This window comes from Molothrus ater, chromosome 13 (genome assembly GCF_012460135.2).
Source record: "Molothrus ater isolate BHLD 08-10-18 breed brown headed cowbird chromosome 13, BPBGC_Mater_1.1, whole genome shotgun sequence".
NCBI classification, from domain to species: domain Eukaryota; kingdom Metazoa; phylum Chordata; class Aves; order Passeriformes; family Icteridae; genus Molothrus; species Molothrus ater.
Genome location: NC_050490.2, coordinates 13,097,221 through 13,118,561, shown reverse-complemented (window position 1 = coordinate 13,118,561; position 21,341 = coordinate 13,097,221). Strand labels below are relative to the sequence as shown.

The 21,341-nt window shown below is 48.6% G+C and overlaps 1 protein-coding gene across 3 annotated transcripts in view; it reads right to left on the bottom strand.

Annotated features, from left to right (window-relative positions):
- NTRK3 (neurotrophic receptor tyrosine kinase 3) overlaps window positions 1-21,341 on the bottom strand; it is a 218,511-nt gene that overhangs the window by 162,200 nt on the left and 34,970 nt on the right. For all 3 annotated transcript variants that reach the window (XM_036389613.2, XM_036389614.2, XM_036389615.2), the window contains exon 4: window positions 3,306-3,374. In XM_036389613.2, the coding sequence (XP_036245506.1) occupies window positions 3,306-3,374 (69 nt within the window). The remainder of the gene's footprint in view (window positions 1-3,305; window positions 3,375-21,341) is intronic.

The following is a 21,341-nucleotide window of genomic DNA, read 5'->3' as shown; positions in this document are numbered from 1 at the left end:
ACATGACAGAGGAAACCAGCTGTGACTTCTGGATAAGAAAGGCTCTAAGTCCAACATTTATGAGCTGTTGCATGTGTCAGATGCTTCCCTGCACACACTCAGCTTCAGACTTAGGAGAGTTGTGCACTCATTAGCCTGAGCCCTGCTGGTCAAGGTCAGCCCATGCCATGGGAATTAGGGCTGGAGTTACTGGAAACAATTCCAAGCCTTGTTTCTGGCCAGAACGAGCAAGAGATAATACTCTCTGGAAGTGTGCCTCATTTTTGCCATCCTTTCTTCAGTGAGTCAGCAGGGAAAAATCTCAGCTCTGCTGAACAAGAAATTCTCCTTTAAAGCATTACCACGTTCACGAGGCTGCGACGCCTTGGATGCAGCCAAGCAGCAATTTCAAGCCCCAAGTTGCCATCCACCTGCCCAGCACTCTTCTGATCTTTACTCCTCATTGTTCACTGTGAGTGGCTTTGTCAGGTCTCACGTTCCCTGGCAATCTCCATGTCACACTCAGTTGTAGCTCCTCTCCTCCCAGCACTGTCCTGGAGACAATCCTGCCACTGCTCCCCTCACCACATGCTCCTCTGCTCCGAGCTGCCTCGCTCTAAGTCATGGTTTTGGCTTGGATGGCTTTCCTTCCATGATTTCCTGATAGCACAGGGGCACTGGAATTCAGTATAAGGCATCTCTGGTGAGCCTCTGCACTCACTTGTTCCACCAACCCTCCACACAGACATGGAGAAGAGATTCTGGCCAGCTTCTCTGTGTCCCTGAAGTCTCCTGGCCTCTCCACTGCTGTGCACAAATGCTGCTGCTCAGCCTGTCTTCCTCAGGCTGGTGTCTCTGCATTGGCCTCTGCTGCTCACCACCTTCTCCCTCTCCACAGAGTTTTGGGCTCAATTTCAAGTCCTTGGCTGATGTCAATCTGCAACTCCCTTTCTAGCTTGCACCAGTGTTTCACACTCGCTTTATGTGGGCCATGTATTCCGTCTCCTTCCCAGGTTCTGGAAGCCTCCTTGGAGCTCAGTGTGCCAAAAAACTGTCTCTTACTCACCCATCCTCTGCATTTCTAAAAAAAAAATACAGTATTTCCCACTTTTGTGGATTCATTAGTAATTTCTCCCCAACGTGGAGATCTGCTCTTCCTCACCAACAGGTCCTGTCCTTCTAGCAGTCAGGACTACAAACACCTGACAGTAGATAAAGTGTGTTTACCTTAATTCCCGGCATCCTTATGTGAATGATTATTCAGAGCCCATAGCTCAGGCTACACCTCTGTGCTGCCTTCTTTCCAACAATTCCAAGGTTCAGCATGGCCCTAAGAAGGATGCTGCAGGCTCATGCCCCTGCCCCTTAAAAACTGACATCCCAGTGGACATCCAATAAAATGCCCCTCTCCTGTTGTGTCTGGGGATCAGCATCACACATTATTCTGGTAATCTCCACCCTAGCCATGATTATGTGGATGAAGGATCCTTAGTTACTCAGAGGGGAACATTTGCAGAAGGCACCTAAAGCAATTCTTTAGGAAAAATGAACTTGACCAGGCTCTTAGTCCAGCCCAGCCAGCAGCAAGGCAGTCCCTGTGGGCAGGCACATTTGTAGGTCTAAATTGCTCACTGGAGCTGGTGCCAGAGGTTGTTTTGCCAAGACCCCTTCCAGAGCCTGCAGCAGGAGAGGTTCAGCTGAGGCTCCTGCCCCACACGATGCCAAGCCTCCCTGTGGACAACACACACCACATCAGAACTGCTTTCCCACCCCACCATGGCTCCCTATCAACCAGCCCTGTGATCTCCCACATTTCTTTGTGCACGATTTCTTTGCTTCACTGGGATTTGTTATCTCCAAGAAAGCTGCTCTGAGCACAGCTCCAACTGGAGCCAAGTAATTCAGCTCCTTCCTGCTCGCCAAGCTGCAGAGTGCTGGCCCCAGGTGACACCATCCAAAGCCACCCCAAGCACACCAGCTCCCTGCCAGGACCATCATATCAGGACAGCACAGATGTATTCATCAGGTGAAAGACCCTTTGCTGCCCAAAAAGCAGCTTCGCAATTCCCTTTGTGCTTGGTATTGGTCTTTTGAGCCTGGCTGGAGCTGGCAGACCTGGGACGTGCCTGAAGAAACAAAATATGACCAAATGAAGCAAAAGCACATAAAAACAAGCCCCCTTTGGAAGTATTCCCATTAATCTGCAGGCTCACCATTACCCCAGGCCCTGCAAGTGCCTCCAGCTCAGGACTGCAGTCCCATTTGCTCCTCCACTCTTGGGTCTCTCTTGGGTAACAACCATCAATCTGAGTTTTGCCAGACAGTGCAATGACAATAAGTAAAGGTCTAAGAATACAAATGACTCATGCTATTAAACTTGAAACCCGAGCCAGGCTTGAAAAATATTTAGAGCTGTAATCAGCAAGGAGACAAATTCTGAATTCAGCATTTTAACTCTGCAAGCCAAATTTCCCCATTAGAAGGGCGTTTCTCCATTTTCTAATATCACTATTAGTATTTTTCATTTAACAATTTGACAGAAATGAAATACACTGCAGTAACACCAGTGATAACACACTTACTCCCACTTGAAAGACTGTCTTTATTCTTTCATAAGTCACTTCTAGCTTACAGCTCTATTGATCATCAGCGAGGATGAATGGAGCTTCCCAGGATCCTCTGGGACAAATCCTACATATATATTTTTTTTATACCCACCAAACAACTATTCCTAAAATTCAACAAAACAGGTCATCAGGGCAACGCTCCATTGATTTCGTGTCCACTTATTCTTCAAGCACGATGCTGAATGCTCTATCAATAATTCAGCAGGCTGAAGGCCACCAGTGCCCCAGGAGGCACAACTATCTCATCATCTCCCACATCAGAGCTGGGAGGTGTCTCCATTGCTAGAGAGAAAGGGAATCATGGGCCTAAAAAGCAGGGAGGTCTTGTAAAGCATGTGCACCAACTAAAGAAAAGCAGTTAGCCCTACCCTGCGACAGATGAGAGCAAGTGTTTGAAGAGATTCACTCAAAATCTGGCCTAGTAAGTATTTCTAATGTGCTCCCAGAGTTGGTCAGCCATTTACTACTCCAAGCATGACTTGTTCATCATCCCAACATTAATTAGCCAGCTGCTGTGAAGTTAAAAGAGAAGCAGTTCTGCTCTGGTGCTCCCATACCCAGGAAAGCCTCCCAAGGATGCTGCTGCCCACTGGAGTTTTAGGTAATTATTTACTGGCTTCAAAATAACTCTATTTGGAAATGGTTCCTCCTCTCAGCCTCCTGTCTTTTCCCAGGAAATCCCCCCAGGGCGGGACTTACAGTTCAAAGAGTCGCAGTGTCTGGAAGAGTTGCCATGACAGAGTGGTGAGCCGGTTCCCGGAGAGGTCTCTGAAAATTAAGGGGAAAAAAAAAATAATAAAGTAGTCACTGTAAATAATTCTTCCTGCACATGGCCCTACCACCTCCACAGAGCTCATCGTCCTCCTCGATGGGGAGGCTGTCAAGCAGTTTAGAACCCAAGTTCAGATTTCATAATGAGAGATTTTAATGAGGACAAACCCAAATGAAAGTTTCTCTTCTTTTATTTTTTTTTTCCTTTTAAGGAGAAAAGTGATTTATATCCTACTGCAATGTTAAGGAAAAAAAAATTCCAATGTCTGATTCTTGCCCATGAATCTGGAGCTCAACCAACCATAAGCGAAAAGAGCAAGTCTAATTTCAGAACTTGAACAAAAAATTAAGTACAAACCTCAGGTTAAAAATAGTAACAGCCAGGTTCAAATGACAGCACGATGATTACCCAAGGTGTTATCATATGATCTGCAGTAGCTGTGCATTCCAGGTGTCCCAGAATGGCTGTGTGCTGCTTGCACCCAGGGGTACCACTGCTACAGCAGCCAACAGCTCCCCATCCCTCTCTCCATCTGCCCAAACTTGCAAAAACATAAATCTCATCTACCTGGGAGAGCTTTGCAACCCAGCAGACATCTTCTCTTTAGCTGAAAGCCAGAGAGGATGAAAGAATGTAAAAGGAACTGAATTAATAAAAACAAGAGGAAGAAATGTGTCTGGAGTAGGGTGAGCAGAAGGAGAACAGCCCCTGGTTTCTAACAGCACAAAAAGATGGTAATGAAATTTATTCTGTTCTGGCCAGCCTTCCCAGGGACACCTGGCCAGCCTGAGAGCCACCAGTGACCAGCCCGTGGGTGAGTGAGCAGAGGAATGGGTGATCACAAGTTCTGGGAGAACCCCATATGCCCCATATCTCTTTGCTGGCCTCCAGAACACACAGGAGGTGCTGCCTCACATCCTTCACCAAATCCATCCCTGCTGAGAGCCACAGGCAGGCAGGGCAGCCCCTCTGCCTCAGCCTGGCCCACAGGGAAGAGCAATGAAGAGTCAGAGGCATCAATCACCTGAGGTTTGTTCAGCTCTAGGCTGGCCAAATAGGAGGAATGACCCAAGGCAGTCCAGCTGTGCAGGGCTCAGCCCCCAAACCCTGTTTGATTTGCAAATAAGTGCTAAAACCAAGACAGCAAAGCCCTGAATGGCTCCTGCTGGCACAGGTCTGATGCACGAGGATTAGGGATGACAGATTCATTTCTTCCCTTACACTGAGTTTCAGCAAGGGAAAAGCAATTCTGGTCCTGTCCCACCTGCATAGAAGTCTGCAATTAGGAGTGGGGAAGCTGCTCACACAGCAAAGCTTTGTCCCAAAGGCTCTCCACGAGCCTGGCAGAAGAACAAGCCCAAACACAATGATGGCACAGTGCTGCCTTTTTAAATTCTGGCTCTGCTTCACATCAGACTATCCCGCTGTGGGAACCACAGCAAACCACAGGTTCCTCATTTCACATGACTGTGATCCCACCATTCCCACGTCTGTAGACAAACTGTTTCCAGACTCTGACAAAGGTGGCAAAAATGGCAGGTAAAGCTAAGCAGGGGGGAAGAAAAATATTACAAGACTCCCTCCTTTATCCACCCCAGAGCACTGAGCACCTGGAAATTTTGCAAAGACAGATGAAAAGTGGGAGGGGAAGGAGCAACTCACTGTTACTGAAAAGTGAGACAGTAAACTCCCTCCCCCAGCCCAGGGAGAAGAAGGAAGCGTAAAGGGGATGCATGAGAGACAGCAAGATGTGGGAGAGAGGCAGAAATGCAGAGGAGGGAGTGAATCTCGCTGGAATGTCCTTTCTCAAAGGTCATGTTTTGCTACATTAGGCAGAAATGTCAAGAGAAAATTGGATTCTGAAAGAGAAGAGAAAAAACAACAGGCTTTCCACGCAAATAAGGGAATCAAAAATAGCATGATCGTGTTATTACAATTTAGGACACAGAGAGATGGAGAAAGGATACATCCTCACTAATGCAGGGGGCTTTGCCAGGCAGATGTGCTCTGCTCCTCATCTCCCACAGTGCCTGGAAACAAGCTCCTACCACCTCCTCCCTCCCCCAGACAATAACCTCCAGCAAGCACTGGGGACAGAGGAGATGGCTCTTCCCTTGCTCACATCTGGCAGGAGACTCAAAGGGCAAAGCCAGGGTTTGATCTGACCTGACCATCAACTTCTGCAGGGCTGGGCAGGGGCACACACACCCACGGCTCCATTTCAGATCAGCCTGGACACACACAGGGAGGAACATGTCTGTCACTGGAAACTGACACCTTGGGTACTCCAAAACGTCACAAAGGTCCTTCCTCAGGCTCAGAGACAGACCTCAGCACAGAGACACAAACACACATTAAAAATGCACCATTTCGGTCACAAAATCTCCAAAGGTCAGAGATGCCAGCACTGGGATTCCACACACAAAAGGGTACAGCTACTGACTTGTGCTGCAGAAAATAGAGCTCCTCCAGAGAAACTTCACTGCACAGCAGTGATTTCTCCCCAGAACAGATCCATCCCACATGCTGGATGGGACAGGTTTCCTGGGGAAGGGAGCATGTGATTCTGTAATTAGAGATGGAATCACAGTACATGCACACGAGGAGATTAAATTATGGCTCCACAGGTGAGGCTCTGAGCTCCAGCACTTTGTAACTCCTGTTTGGTGATTGCAAGGTTCCCCACAGTCACAAACCTCAGCTGCACATACCAAATTTCCCAGTGTTCTGTACAGCACAAATGGGGAGGGTTGGGGAAAATCAAGGCACTCACATCCAGAACTAGTCCTCTCACAGCTCCAAATCAAGGCCTCTCAAAGGCCCATTCTGCCTTCCTGCAGCATTTCCAAGCCTGTTGAGCCCTCCAAATCCCTGTTACTGGTGTGACAGGGACCCCATCACCCTATGCTGTGGCTGGGCAGTGCCAGCTTCTCTCCTTCCTGACCCATTTCCTTCTCCCTCCTAGCTGGCTGAATTGCACTACTCACTGCTCTCCAACCACTCACAAATATTTCTCAGCCTCAATTTCCTTATCCATGCCCACATTTCCTATGATCTTCTCCACTTTTACACCCTCCCACACCAACAGCAGTGCCCCAAGAGGAGTTGCTACTCCTCTCCCTTACTCATTCCTGAACATCCTTGGCAAAACTTCTCCCCTCCAACTGGACCAAGAGCCATTCTGCTGACCTAAGATATCTCTGAGCAAAACCAAGTCTTCCAAGCAAAATCTGCCCTTTTACAAGATTTCTTTCCCTCCACAAAAGGTGGATACAAATGTTCTGTAACAGCAGCATCACCAGCATTTTCTAGCTTGAACAAAACAGCTTTTTCCCAACCTCCCTTCTACCATCTCAAACATTTGAGAAAGCTCCTATGTGAAACTAGAAAGAAATAAGAAAAAATAGAATCAGCCAGGAGCAGACACCCAAAACAGAAAACTTCAGTCTGAGCAATTAAAATTTGGCAGAATTATAGGAAAGTGGAAGCAGTCCTGTAGCAGTGTGCCAGACAACCTTTATAACAGACTATCCATCAGTTCCACCTGTAACAAAACACAGCACATCACACATCAAGGAAACACAGGCAGAGGGAAGCAAAATGCCTTCCCTGCATTTTTCTCAGCAATGAACAGAAGCCTGTCTCTCCCAGGACAGATCTGCCATCAGCACTCCTGGAACATATTCAAAGTGCTTCTTTGCCATGGGACATTTTCTCCATCACTCACAAGATGCTCTTTTCCATGGAGACAGTCTCTAGGAGTAGCTGCCAGGGTGCTTTTTGCTTCCAAAAAGAGTTGAGTAAGGAGAGGGGGTTGGAGAGAGCTCACCTGGACCAGGTCCAGGGCAGAGCCACCCAACCCAGCCATGGCTCAGGCTCAACACCCCTCCACAGCCCTCCTGCTGCAGCAGCCGTGCTCCCAGGGCCCTGCTCCTGTCCCCAGCAGCCCTCTCCATCAGCACCTCACTGCACACCTCAGGGACAGGCTGTCACCACTGAGTGACAGCTAAATCCCAGTTCCTGCTCTCTCCCTCCACTTCAGGGGGTACACACCGTGTCCCACACACTCTCCCACAGCTCCCACAGGCACTGCCAAGACCTTGCCTTGGTGACTGACAGGGAGGGGAGGTGACCTTTGTCATAGCATGAGTGACAGATGGGGCCAAGGAGTGCCCCATGGAGTCCTGAACGAGCTCCTGGGGTTAAAAAAGGGATGGGTGAAGGTGGAACAAAGAGGAGCCCAGATCCGTGCGGACCAGAACAAGTGGACTTTAATGCAAGTGGAGACAGCGTTTTTTTCCCTTTCCCTTAATTACCCAGCAGCCAAAAGTGTTTCCACTATTAAAGCCATTTTTACTCAGCTAAATTAAGCCAGTTGCCTCATTAATGACACCAACAAGCAGGAGCCCCTGTAATTAAACTGTAAGTTATTTTATGCAGTTCAGCTCGACGCAATGGCAGAAACGCTGCTGCTGGGGAGGGACCCTGTGCACCTGTCCCTCCTCCACGCAGCTCCATCCTCCACTTGCCCTTGTTTCCAAGCTGACACATTTATTTCTGCATGGGAGAAGTTTTTCACACGTTTTAATAACATGGTGCCACTATGAAAATCCTGACTGGGAGGGATTAACTTGCCAGAGCAGCTGGGGCTGAGGGAGCACGAGCGAGTGCCTGGCAGCAATGCAAGGAGAGATGCACATCCTCAGCTGTGGTCCCCAGTGCTGGATGTGCTGGTGGCACTGCATGTGACTCCCTTGCTATTTGGGCACAACAGGTGCTTCCCATCATCTCACAGCTCACTGCAGCCTTAGCTGGGTGCTGGTGGCCACAGGAGAGGAGAATGTCACAGCCTCACACGCTGCTGTAGGGGCAGCTCTGTTCAGGCCTGCTTATCCCTGCTAGGTAGCTCCAACGACCTCTAAAAGCACTGTTACACTCCCCAGTACCCTCCCTGCCTTCCCTGTCCCCCTCCCTCCTCTTCCTGTTTAGTAAGCAGCTTTGCTCATTAAGGGAAAAAATGTACTCTCCTCCCTTAATGAATGTGCTAAAATTACCCCAACAAGTCCCAGAAGCTGTGGCAGGACAGGCCTCCCCACAAATCAGGCTCTGCAAATATTAGACTTGATTGGAATTTCCAACAGCTCAGCCCCAAGTCCCAGCAGGACACGTTTGAGACAGCCTGGGAAAGGACTGGGCACTGCCAAGTGCGTGCAAGCCTCAGATGGTCAGAAAGCAGAGTGAGCAGAGCAGGATGTGCCATTAGACTGGTCAGCCTGGGATTTCATGGCTGCCAGGAGCTCTCCTGGGTTTGCTCCCTGTGCAGGCTCAGCACCAGGACACATATATTGGTGCTGTGGAGGAGTGAGACAATTAACAATTAACTCAGCCATGGTCTGGCATTACCCACATTCTGCTCCTCAAGCAACACCCCAGCACCCCCAGGGCTTTTCTGACCCCAAACACAGCAGAACCAAAAAGTCTCCAAGGTTCAATCTTCCTTTGTGCACTTGGGCAGCAAAACTTTATCCTTTCTCCTGTCCACAGATTCAGCCCTGTACCTCCCTCGTAAGGCATGTGTCACACAGCATGTGCCATGACATAATCATCTCATTCCCCACAAACTATTTCTTGTTCTAGGGCTACAGTCAGAACTTGCAATAATCTCCCAGACTCAGAGCACCCTGCACCAGAGAGGAGAGAGGCACCATGGTGGGTGACACAGAAAAAGAGACCCTGCCATTCCACATGCACATCACTGCTCCTGGAGGTGTGGAACTGGAGCAAGGAACCACCAAGCCCTCTGCATTTCTCAGCTGCATGTCCCTGATTTTCAAACTCACACTGAAACAGGGCTAAGGGAGGCAGAAATGGCTGGTCTCCTGCATTGTTCTTTCAACAAAAGCATTAAAAAACAAAAGCTGCAAGTGGGAAGGCATTAAGGCTCCACCCCTCGGTCACAGGGCTCCCACAGCCACCCCACAGCAGCACATCTGCCCCACACCTCTCCTCCCAATGCCTCTGCAGTGCAGCAGCCATGTCCTGCTGCTGCCTTCAACCCAACCCAATTTTAAATAAAGGCCATCTCCTGCCCCATGACACTTGCACACTCTCCAAGTCATCTCTTCTGAGGCATCTCCCAGCTGCACAAAGCTTTGTTCAGAGACAGATCACACCCCTCAGACTTGATTGCTGCTCACAGTTTCAGTTCAGCACACGGTACAGATGGGAAGGCGTCACCAGATGTGGGTCACACTGTCCCCTGTGCTTCGAGGCACAGCAGATGCAGGGATCTGGCCCTCTGCACTACACTCATCTTGCCCTTGTGTTGTGCAGTTTCCATTGCTCTTCTCCAAAGACATCTGGACTCTCAGAGGACTTGAGGAAAGGTTAAAAGCTGGGTCAGCCCTGCAGTTGCTTTCCCTTTGCCTGCCAGCTTCCCTGCAGGGCAGAGTCCAGCAGCATCCACAGAACTGGTCAGTCTTCTGCTCAAGGAACAGAAAAATCAACTTGCAACAGGCAAGAGCCTTCCCCCACAGCTGCCCTCCTGCAGCCAAGAGGTCCTCAGGGCTTCACTGCCCCCTCCTCATCTCCTCTGTCCCAAACTGCAGCAATTCTAGATCCATTAGACCGAAATATTAATGCACACTGGGCTTTCCTCCTGCTTTGGCATGCAGAAGTAATAGAGGAGATGTGCGCCAGCTGAGGACAAGGGTTGCCAGTTGCCAGCTCCAGCAAGGGGCTGGGTTTATCCAAGCCTGTTTGCTTCAAACTGCATTGTTCTTCAAGCTGGGAACAGAGAACAACCAGGGAATGCCTCCTGCTCACAGATTTCCAGTGAACCCAGAGCCAACCCCATGGCCCTACGTGAGAGAAGAGCTCAGAGCTGTGGCAAGGCACAGCTTGGGGGGATGGCATGGGAAGGACAGTGATGCCTACAGGGCCTTTCCCAGCATCTCTGAGTACACTGTGATTGGACTTTGATCATATCAGAGGTTTTTCCCAACCTTAATGGTTCTATGAACATCCTTGAAGCAATAGGGACAGGTGCTCATCAGAGGAACCACCCAGCTGGGAGGTCACTCCAAATGCCCAGGCAGACCCTGGGAGAGCTGGATGGGGTCCCCACAAGAGCCTCAATGGCAGCTCATTGAGCACAGATGTGCTGGGACAGGTTCTGGTCCTCCCTCTTCCTCCTGAACAAGGACTGTGATCTCAGCTGTTAGAGGGCTCTTACATCAAATTGATATTAAAAAAAATAAATTCAAATATCCCCACCTACTCAGATGCCCAGAAATCAATGAGCCTTGAATAACCTCGAAGGGGTTAGCAAAGAGAAAACTAACAGCTGGGCCTGAGCCCAAGCCCCAATTTTCCTGACTCAGGGAGGAGTGCCAGAGGCTGGGATGCACTGAGATGGTAGCAAGAGCTCTGCAGAGCCTCTGAAGGAAGGAAGGGGTATAAATACAAAACTATATATATATATATATATCTCCAGCAATAGCAAAACAACAGGGCATACGGCAGGGTAAGCTCTCAGCAGACTCTGCTAAATGGTTTCCAATTAATTAACTGATTACATGATAGAACAGAAGGGGATTCAAGTGAGTGCTGTTGACCTTTAAGAATAATTAATATCATCAGGATAGCAAAACTCGTCCAAGAAAAATAATTAGGAAGATTCTAATATTGCCTCCAAAGCCACATTGAAAGGGGTGAGGAAGGTTCTGGTTAATTCAGAGGCACAGTTCCCACGTATTTCCTAGGAAACCCATTTCTCCCTTGCACTTGCTTCCACCCTCAGATCTCCCACACACACGTGCTTCTTCCCTACCCCAGTCAATCCTCCCCCTCCTCTCCAGATCCATTTCCCTGTCACCTCCCCTACACCCCATCCCCCCCTCTGCTGTCCATGTCTTCCCTAAACACTCCTTGCTCCAATCCCTTGTTGTAACCTTCTCTCTCCAGCCTGGCCCCTGGCCCTGCCACAAACTCATCCCATCCCCTGCCCCTCTTTGGCCAGCCCAGAGTTCCACTCCCTGCCTTCCTGAACCTCAGGAAGAAGCCCTGGTCCCTCCACATGACATAAATCCACTTTTTATCTCCAATCAGCACTGGCACCTTCACAGGCTGACAGAAGGCAAGCACTACATGTCATCCCAAAAAAAGCCATTCCCTGCTTTTCCTCAGCAGTCAAATCCATCCCAGAGGCTGGGCTGGGAAGCAGATGTAAGAGATGCTCAGCAACAGGAGGAAGATGGGAAACTCATGAAACCCAGTACACCTCACCAAGCACATGAATGCTCCCACCTCACTATTTTCTCCTTGCTTCTCCTTTCCCAGTTTGCTTGGCCCCAGTGTCATACCTGGGAGAGGGGTTGGAAAGCCATTTAGCCAAGCAGGAACTGTAGTGCTGAGCTTCTCAGGGAAGGCAGCCTAGACACACTGGGAGCAAGGTTACATGAGCAGCCAACATTTCTTGTGAGGGAAGTGTAAAAAACCAACCCTGGAACGAGACCCACCTTTGCAGCGAATAAATAAATTTCATCTGCTGCTTATTATCATTAAAACTTCTGCGGCTTGACACTTCACTAAATTATAGATAAAAGGAAAAATGGTCTTCCTGGGCTCAGAAAAGCAGGCTGCTGCCAGAGCCCTGTGTTTACAGCAGCTAATGAAAAGAAAGCCTGCCATTAGCCTGCAGCACTCGCCCCACCTCGGCAGGGAACAGAGCTACCTGCACCTCCAGCACTGGGAGCAGCAGCTGGGCACCACGAGGGAGCAGAGCTGGGGACAGGCAGGGGGAGGTGAACACGAGGGAACTGAAGGGCCCATGCCATCAGCCAGCAGAGATGGCAGCTGCCGCCTCCCATGCTGTGCGGAGCCTCCTGGCCGCAGCAGGAGGTGAGGCTGACATGCTCCAGCTACGCCTCAGCAGATGACAAGAAAAACACCCAGCCTGGGAGACAGACAGCAGAGAGCAGGACCTGCCTCCCCCAGGCTGCTGCCTCCCCACAGTGTCCGTGGGGTGGGCATGGGAAGCAGCGAGACACAGCAGGTGCCTGGGACACACCTGAGCATGGGCACAGGAGCACCTCTGCCCAAAAACCTGTTTGGAATCGTGCTCTGGGAAGAGACCTGCCTGCAGCCACAGCTGAGCCGTGGCATGATGTGCCTCCCGACAGCCCGAGGATTGCTGGGCTGAGGGGAGCAGGGAACTGGTGGTGACTTAATCCAGGCAGAGCCCAGTGAAGCCTGCTTGCTGCACTGCACACTTATAACCACTCCAAAAGCAGAAACACACTTTGCCTTTGACAGTTAACTCTGTCAAAATAAACAGGAATGTCTGCACACAAAAGTTCCATTTTACCCATTCTTCTCAACACATTATGTACTTAAAAAGAAGTATCTTTTTCTGGTCACTGTGAGGAATATTTTCCAATGAAAAGACTAATCACCACAAAGCACAGAGTGCTTCAGAGTGCAGCAGGCATTCCTTCATTATTCCGAGACAGCAAATTACCCACAATTATCAACACGCACAACTGGATACAGCAAACATTTAGCCAAAGCCCACGGATTGTGGTTGCAGTGAGGTTGGATGGCAGATGTCCTAGAGAACTACTCATGTGAGAAACCCCCAGACAGCAGCTGGGTAGTGGTGCTGCAAAACAAATCCATTCACGCTGCAGAGCACAGTCAGTGCCAGGAATCACTGCAGCTCAGAAAGTTTGTATTCACAAAATCTTAGAGAGGGTTGGGTTGGAAGAGATCTTGGAGATCACATTGTTCCAAACCCCCTGCCGTGGGCAGGACACCTTTCACCAGGTCAGGCTGCTCAGAGACCCATCCAGCCTGGCCTTGAGCATTTCCAGGGACATTGCAGGTATTGCAGCTGTCAGAGAGGCAGCTGGGCAGGCTGGCTGCACAGCAGGAGAGATGAAAGAAAAAAACACACTGCTGGCAGTGAAACCAGCCTGGACACCCCACAGGCAAGCTCCCACCCCGTGCCCTGAGCCAGCCTGCAGCTGCAGCCAGGAGAGCACAGGCTGGGGCTGGAAGGTGAAGGAGTTTGTTCCAAGAGAAGGGCAGAAAAGGCAGGGGGCAAACCGCAGGGAGGGCAGGTAAGCCGGGAGCCTTCAGCACAGACAGGGAGCTGGGTCAGAGGCCAGGAGGCTGCGGGGAGAGGAGGACGAGCGCGGGAGGGACCGGAGGAGCCGCCGGCCCTGTCCGTGGTGCTGAAGCGCGGCCCCGCGGGGCGCAGGGCACCGGGCACCAGCGCAGCTCCCTGGGGAGCAGCCTCGGGAATGCCCAAGCATGGCTTCAGACATGAAACACGGTCACCCACAGCTCCCCGGGGAGACACACCTCTGTCTCCCACTGGCAGCCCTCTAAACACCCCACAGTTGCCACAGACATCTTTTATGAAAAATCCTTTCCTTAGGAGTTTTCCTCCTGAGAAGCTGAGAGGCCTCAGGAACAAAATGTAACCAATGGTTATCTGCTGCTGTGGAATGCAACAGGTGGATCTTTGATTGGCTCGTGTTGGTTGTTTCTAATTAATGGCCAATCACAGTCAGCTGGCTCGGACAGAGAGTCCGAGCCACAAGCTTTTGTTATCATTCTTTCTCTATTCTTAGCCAGCCTTCTGATGAAATCCTTTTAGTATAGTTTTAATATAATACATATAATAAAATAATAAATCAAGGCTTCTGAAACATGGAGTCAGATCCTCGTCTCTTCCCTCATCCTCAGACCCCTCTGAACACGGTCACACACAGTCTCTTGCATCCAATGGAATTCACAACTCATCCCTTCCCAAATACAAATAAGGGGAGTGGTTGGTGGGAAACTCCACCCTTGGACCAGTATTCTAATAAAATTTTATAATTCCAATAAAACTCACGGCTGCCTAACTTATGACATTTAAATTCCTGCCTTGTCACACACCATCATGAATTAATGTCCCATCATTCATGCCCTGTCGTATCTTATTGCTCAAATACCATATGATTTTAATGTTTCTATTTTTCTGCCCTGGTGCTTATTGCCAGTATATCAAAAAGGGAAAACCAGCCCTCTAACCATACTGTTAGTAAACCAGGATCATGGAAAGACAAATCCCGGGACAGATAACTTCTGTGGTCACTCAACTTCCACTCATCCTGCCATGACTGCTCACTCCCCTGGCAGCTTTAAAGCAGGTTTCCATGTCCTCAGGTACCCCCTTCCCAGGGAGGATTCCTATTCCCCTGCAGCCCCTCTCACACCAGAACAGGCAGGTAAGAAATGCTTTGCAGCACAGGGTTTGAAGAGGAAGCAAGAGGGACAGTCAGGGGTTCTTTCTGAAGCCCCTCCACGCTACAGTGATCTCAGAAGCCTAGAAACAAGATCCATTCCTTGTCATGGCCAAATCTCCAGAAATCAGCTCCATCTGTGCTACTGGTTGTCTCAGAGATGTGGTGAGGTTTAACCAAGGTACAACTACGTCGCATTTTCAGAATCACAGCCAAGAGAAATGCTGTGCCTCTCTTTGAGGGGAAGCTCACCACAACACATCCATCAGGCCATTGTTGCACAGCAAAGACTTGGTCAGAAGTTGACTCCCCTAAACCCACCAACTTGTCTGAAGTTACATTTTACTCAAATCTTGTAAAAAAAAAAAAAAGGCAAACAAAAAAATACAAAAAACAACAAACCTCACATCATTGTAGGAACAGCTTCATTTTAAACATTCCCACCATTGTCTGCAGACTTTTTTTTAAAGAGTGGATGGGGAAAAAACAGGACCTTTTCAAAAACCACAGCTGCCCATTTCACATGTCAGTCAAAAGACAATTGATCAAATTTCAGAAAGGGAAATAACTCTGACAAGGTAACTGAAAGAGCATCTCAACATTTCAAAGGAAGGAAGGAGAGACAAACCCAGAGTAAAATCCTGAGAGCCCAGGTTCCAGAGTCATAGACATTACATAAGAACCCAAATATGCAAAACTTATTTGTGACAGAGTTATTGTAACTGATCTTACATTGCAACAGCATCCCACAACTCAGGTTTCATTAGACATCATACAAGGTGTTATGCCTCAAATAGATCAAATAAAAGCAGAGAAAATAAATGTTATTCCATGTTTTAAGGTGGGGAACTGAAGCAGGACAAATCTTGGCACAAAACATGAAGTGCTTGAGTTGGAAACTCTCAGGTCCTGCTAGAGTACATCAGTCACAAACTCACTGCTCCCCCTTCTATCACAGTACAATAAACCCTTCTCCACAGCCAAGCAAGGCAGCCTGCAGCCAGGAATTTGTTACCCAGCCCTCTCAATGCAGGTCAAAAGATTTCAGCCCAGCCTGAAGGGAAGCCACAGTCCTGCAGGGAGCTGGTCTCTCCTCTGGCCTTGTGCACAATGGCTGGTAAAACACAGGACCTACCTCTGCCACTGCAGCGAAAGGAGAAGCTGCAGTTAGCTGCTTATCAGTCACCTGCGGCAGGAAAGTGGGAATAAACATGCCATCAAACCCCTGCTGCCGATTAGCATATCAGCAAGGACCTGCTCTACACTGGCATCCAGGGGACAAAGCAGATGGGGAGGAAACAGGGAAGTTTATGGAAGCAGAGGAGATGTTACAGCTGTTTGTTTTAGTGGCTGTGCTGTAGGCATGCCCAGAATTTTATAGGGCTGGAGACATATGGGGGAAAATGCCTCCCTGAGTTAATGGCAGCACAGTGATTTGGTCTTGGAAGGGGCTGGAGCAGGAACATCCTTAGAGTACAAACGGGAATCTAAAGGTAGCCAAGCTGCTGCCTGCTTTGGGATAGTAAAGAAATATTTACCTTATAGTACTTAAAGGCTGTTTAAATCTTCATCACAGTTCTTATTTTGCCTATATTCATGGAGAAATGTAACTCCTATTTAGGAAACGCAAAACAAAACACCTTAAGCTATCAAGAAGGTGGTTTAGGTAAATGCATTTTGCTCCACTTTCCCAGTGAACTAAGAGCTCACCCAGTGCCATGCACTGTGCCCAGCTGGTACCCACAGCCTCGTGAGGCTGCATAGATTCAGGAGCAGGGGTGGGAAATCAAGGCCAATTAAAACACAACACTTTGGGTTAGGAGGAGACTGCCAGGATGGGTATGACAGCAGTGCAGTGGTGGAAGGACAAAGCAGGAAGAAACCATCAGGAAGGAGGCAGAAGGCTAACAGGACATCCAGAATCAAGTGGAGGGTTGCAGGCAGGCACAGGGCCTGAAGCTGGTTGTGGAATGGAGTAAGAGAGAGAGAGTTTAACACTGATTCATATCTAAGAATGGCTCTTTCAGAGCAAGACAACAGATTATTAACACTGAGCAGGGGAAAGTGACCCCAAGGCATAACTGAGAGGAAACAGTGTTCCACTTGGAATAATTCAGCATCTGATTATTTATTTATTTCTTTATTTAGTGTAAGATCTCTGTCAAGCTCCCAAACACACAGAGCAAAGAAAGTGAAGCTTGCCAGCCTTGCAGAGGGTTGCCTGCAGCCCTCTGAAAGCACACAGGCCTCAGTTTTTGGAGTGTTATGAATCCTGTCCTGACACAGCACTGAAGAGGACAGAGAGAACTCACCAACTTCATACTACCCTAATTTTCAGGGGATGCAGCCTTGTGTTTTTCCTGTAACTTAACTCTGGGAATCCCGACGCCAGAGTTGCAAGCTACATTCAATACCAAGGTACCAGCCCATCTGACACTGCACAACTGCCTTGAACCAAACCACAACACTGAAGCCAACCCCATCCTCAGAAAACACCACAGCCTACAAAGGATATTCTGGGAAGTGCCAGATTAATCACAGCTCAAATTTGTCCATGAAAAGAAGCTCATGGATCATCCAGCTCAGTCTTTCAACAGGCAAAGCCTGTCCCTGCAACATTCCTGCCAACACCTTCCAGTTATTCCCCAATCCTCATTTTGGGGAGAAAGAGACCAACATGACCACACAGATAAAAACACCTGGGAAGCTGATCATCTGACCACACCATACTCAAAAAAAGAATTACACACAGCATGAGCCAGCCCAGGGTCACAATCTTTAAGACCTTTGGGTGAAGACTGGAAGGGAAAGCTTGATCTTCAACCCTGGCAGGCAGCACTGAGAGAGTGCTCTTTGATGGAGGCTGTGTCTGGGCTGGCCCACAAACTAATTTTGAGCATGTATAAACCTCCAGAAGACAGTTTAAGAGGAGCCTCTGATGCAGACAGAAATGGTAATTATTAATTTTCTAAATAGAAATCTGACTACTTAAGCCTTATTTAAAAGCATGCCTGTCTCTGTAATTACACAGCCTTAATTTGTTTTCTTTACTACACAATAAATAAGGTGTGCACAATTACCTCTGCAAATACAAGGCAATGCCTCCTGACTGGCTGGTTGAGTACGCAGCCGCCCAGGAAAACATTCTGTGAGGGAATCACAGCCTTAAATACCTGCTCCCAGGGAAGGGTGACTCAGGCACTGCAAACACCAACCTGTCTGGCTGTAGGCACAGCCTGCTGGGGCCCTGCTCTCCTGCATGCACAGCTCTACTGTCCCACAGCCAGTGGAAGTCCTGTCCTCCCCTGTGCACCAGTTCCTGGTGCACTGTGAAGCTCAATCCTGCTGTGGCCTTCCCAGTGCCTCATGAGGAGCATGTTAATGCTGAATTCTTCCCCACAAGGCACTACAACAACTTCTCTTTACTCTGCCTGGTTTCATGATATGTGTAGGAAGTTGATAACCTCCTGACTTGCAACCCTCTATCAAGTTAAAATAAATTGGCCAAAGGTTTCCAGTGTCATTAAGAGGACAAGAGAGAGTGAGAGCATGCAAGGCTCTTCCCTCACTAAGCTGTGCTAAACACAGCAGCACAGTAAATATGTATTCAGATGGTTTATATTTCTCAAATTTGGGAACCATACCATCCTAGAGTTTTCTTGTACATCCTCAAGCCAAAGACTGAGGTTTTCTGTCACCACAAACATTTCGTCTGCTCAGCTGCATCACCTGCTAACACTAACACCCACAAACCTTGGCTACAAAGGCTCAGTCTTCCACAGCCTAGAGATGTTGGTCCTCACATCCAGGGAATGAGATTGTCCAGGACCATCCCTGTAATAGCCAAAGGGCTGTCAAACATGCACAGAAATTGGACCAGGAACCTACCAATGCAACTTCTCCCAGTGAGATGATCTCCAGTAAGGGTACCCGACACTGGAAGATATCCAGCTTAGATCAGACACACATCCACCCTTATTTAGCACCCAGCCAGTATTTGTTCTAGAAGGACTGAACTGTCTCAGCTCAACCACCAGCAGAAGAGGCAGATCCATGCTGCAAAACCCACTGTTATATTTTGGATTGTCTCCATAGCAGTGATAGGCTTCACATCAGCAATGATCAGACTGGCCATGGAGCCCTAATTGTCCTCATTCAAGGAGAAGGAAGAGGAAGCCAAAGAGGAAACCAAAGCTATTTCTAGATTCACACCTCTGGCTCACAGACACCCACTGCTCCTCCACTGATTACATCAGCCTCAAGCCCCTTGCACTTAATACAGCTAATTTCAAACCTTAAAAGGACCTAAACCCTAAAATGACCCTGCCAGGCTGCAATTTGGAGCACCCTGAGGTCTACCACTTGAGCAGCTGAATGCTGAAAATCCCCTTCATGGGTTTCCCACCTTTCCTTCCTGACTCTGTGGTAGGGAAGGGGGAAAAATTAAGCCAAGCTTCACCCAAACCCTCACAAACCTGAGCTCCTGCAATTAGAGCTGGGATAAGTGATCTGCTTGTGATTGCACAGCTGGGGTCTGAAGACAAGCGCGTGCACAGAGGAAGGGCCAGAAATAGATGTTACTGGGAGAAGGCAGAGCTATCTGGCCCATCTGAGAGGAGGAAACCTTGATGAAAGGCACTGGGAAAAAACTCAGTTCAGCAGGAAGTTTCGATTTAACCCAGGATGGGAAGGGAGGCGTGTGTGGGGTGGAAATAAGCTAATGAGACCTCAGAATTTGTATGTGAGCTTCAAGTGAAAAAAACTGCTCAGACACAGCTTGTAACACCCTGCAAAGGTCCAGCCTAGGGCCCCCACCACTCTGTGCCAACCCTCCCTGGCAGTGAAGCCACTCTCATTTATTAGACACATTTGTCATCTTATTGACTCAGTTCCAGCAACCATCCAAACAGCCACTAACGGAGAAAGAAAACCTGAGTGGCAGCAAGAATGTGTAGCAGTAACTCAACAAGCCCTAAGCACCATCCCACAGTCCCAGCCCTGCACTCAGCCCCACCACGAGAGGATTGGGACAGTATCCTTCACTCCCATCCACTCCTGTACCTCACCACAGCAGCCCAAGACTTACAGCAGAGTGACATTTCCATTAATCCTTTTATCCCTGGCTCCTACGTGCAGAGGCTGCAGAAAATGTCAGCTCCCTTTGAGCTGAGCTCCCAGGGAGGCAGAGCAGCCAAGGAGGCACCTTGATGTGCTGGCAGAGTGCTGGGGCCATGGAGGGGATCCCAGGTGGCACCAGGCTGTGCAGAGCCTCTCCAGCCACCCTGGCTGCAAGGGAGCATCAAAGGCATCGTGGTCTGAGAGCCTTTGGGAAGCAGCAGGGAGCCACCACCAGCCCTGCAAGCCCAGGTCTCCACCCTCAGCTGTCCAGCATCCCTCATGGGGAACATCCACACTGCCAAGCCCCAGGAACAGCATCAAAACCCACTGGCAAACACCAAGCAAATAATATACTTACTTGCCTGGAGCTCCAAAAGGCAAGGAAAGAAAGATGTTAAGAACATGATCAATTTTACAGGGCCCAAGCAGTAAACAAACACATATTTCATCACCACGTACCAATCCTAACTCTTGACAGAAGATGGATGTGGGGTTTTTTCCACTCACAAAAGTAATTCCAAAAGACAAAAACAAACACTTTGGGGAAAAGCAGCAACAATTGCCTGTGTACACATTAATGGCACATTCAGCCTCAAAGCTAGCATACATGGCCTTCTAAACTCCTACAACATCCAAACTAATTTCATCAGGAATCAAATGTTATTCATTTTATCTGCTAGATACATAAACAGCAACGGCACAATTGACAAACAACCGTCAAAAAAAAATCAATTCAGAGTGGTTCAGAGAGAACTGCTTCCCAGGAACAAACAACTACAGAAAACACAAAACAAATGCTACAAATCAAAATAACAAAGAGCAGAAATCGGGAATATCCCAGTGGTCAGAATTAACGAGGGTTCATTATGAAAATATGCAATTCTTTAAGCTCAAAAAGGCTCAGTTCATGTTCACAATGCCCTCAACTATTCATGTCCTTTGGTACTGCAGATCTTCTATTTAGTAAGTACTTTACTGTCACTTAGCAACTGTAAATGGTTTTCCAAAAAGGAAGCTTTTGGGGTTTTTCAGTTCACATCATCTCTGAGCAGACATCAAAAGACAAATGCTCTGCAGGTCGCATCCATCTCCTTGCCCCAGGAACGAGTCTCTATCGATGGCCCAATGCACCCACACACTCAAATGAATGCACTTTTTCACTGAAGAAGCCACTAGCACTGCTTTCCAAAAAGCAGGGATAAACACTCCCATTCAGCCCATCAGCTGGTGCCCAAGGCCAAGGCCTCTCCCCAAACCCTTTTCACATTTCATATCTACAGTGGAGCAGAGAGGGCTTTGATCTTGGACACAGTCACTTGGACAAAATATTTCAAGCCCACGGAACACCTTGCACAGTGGCCTGAAATTCAGGCTTTGCTTTATCACCTTGGGAAAAGTAAATACACATTTGGAAAAGAAACCAGTGCACTTGGCCTCAAGGATGTGGAAATTCCCCATGACACCACTCTCTAGCTAACAATGCCCTGGCAGCTGGACACTTGTGTGATGTCCCAGGATAACAGGGCTCCAGCCTCTCTGGCACAAAACATC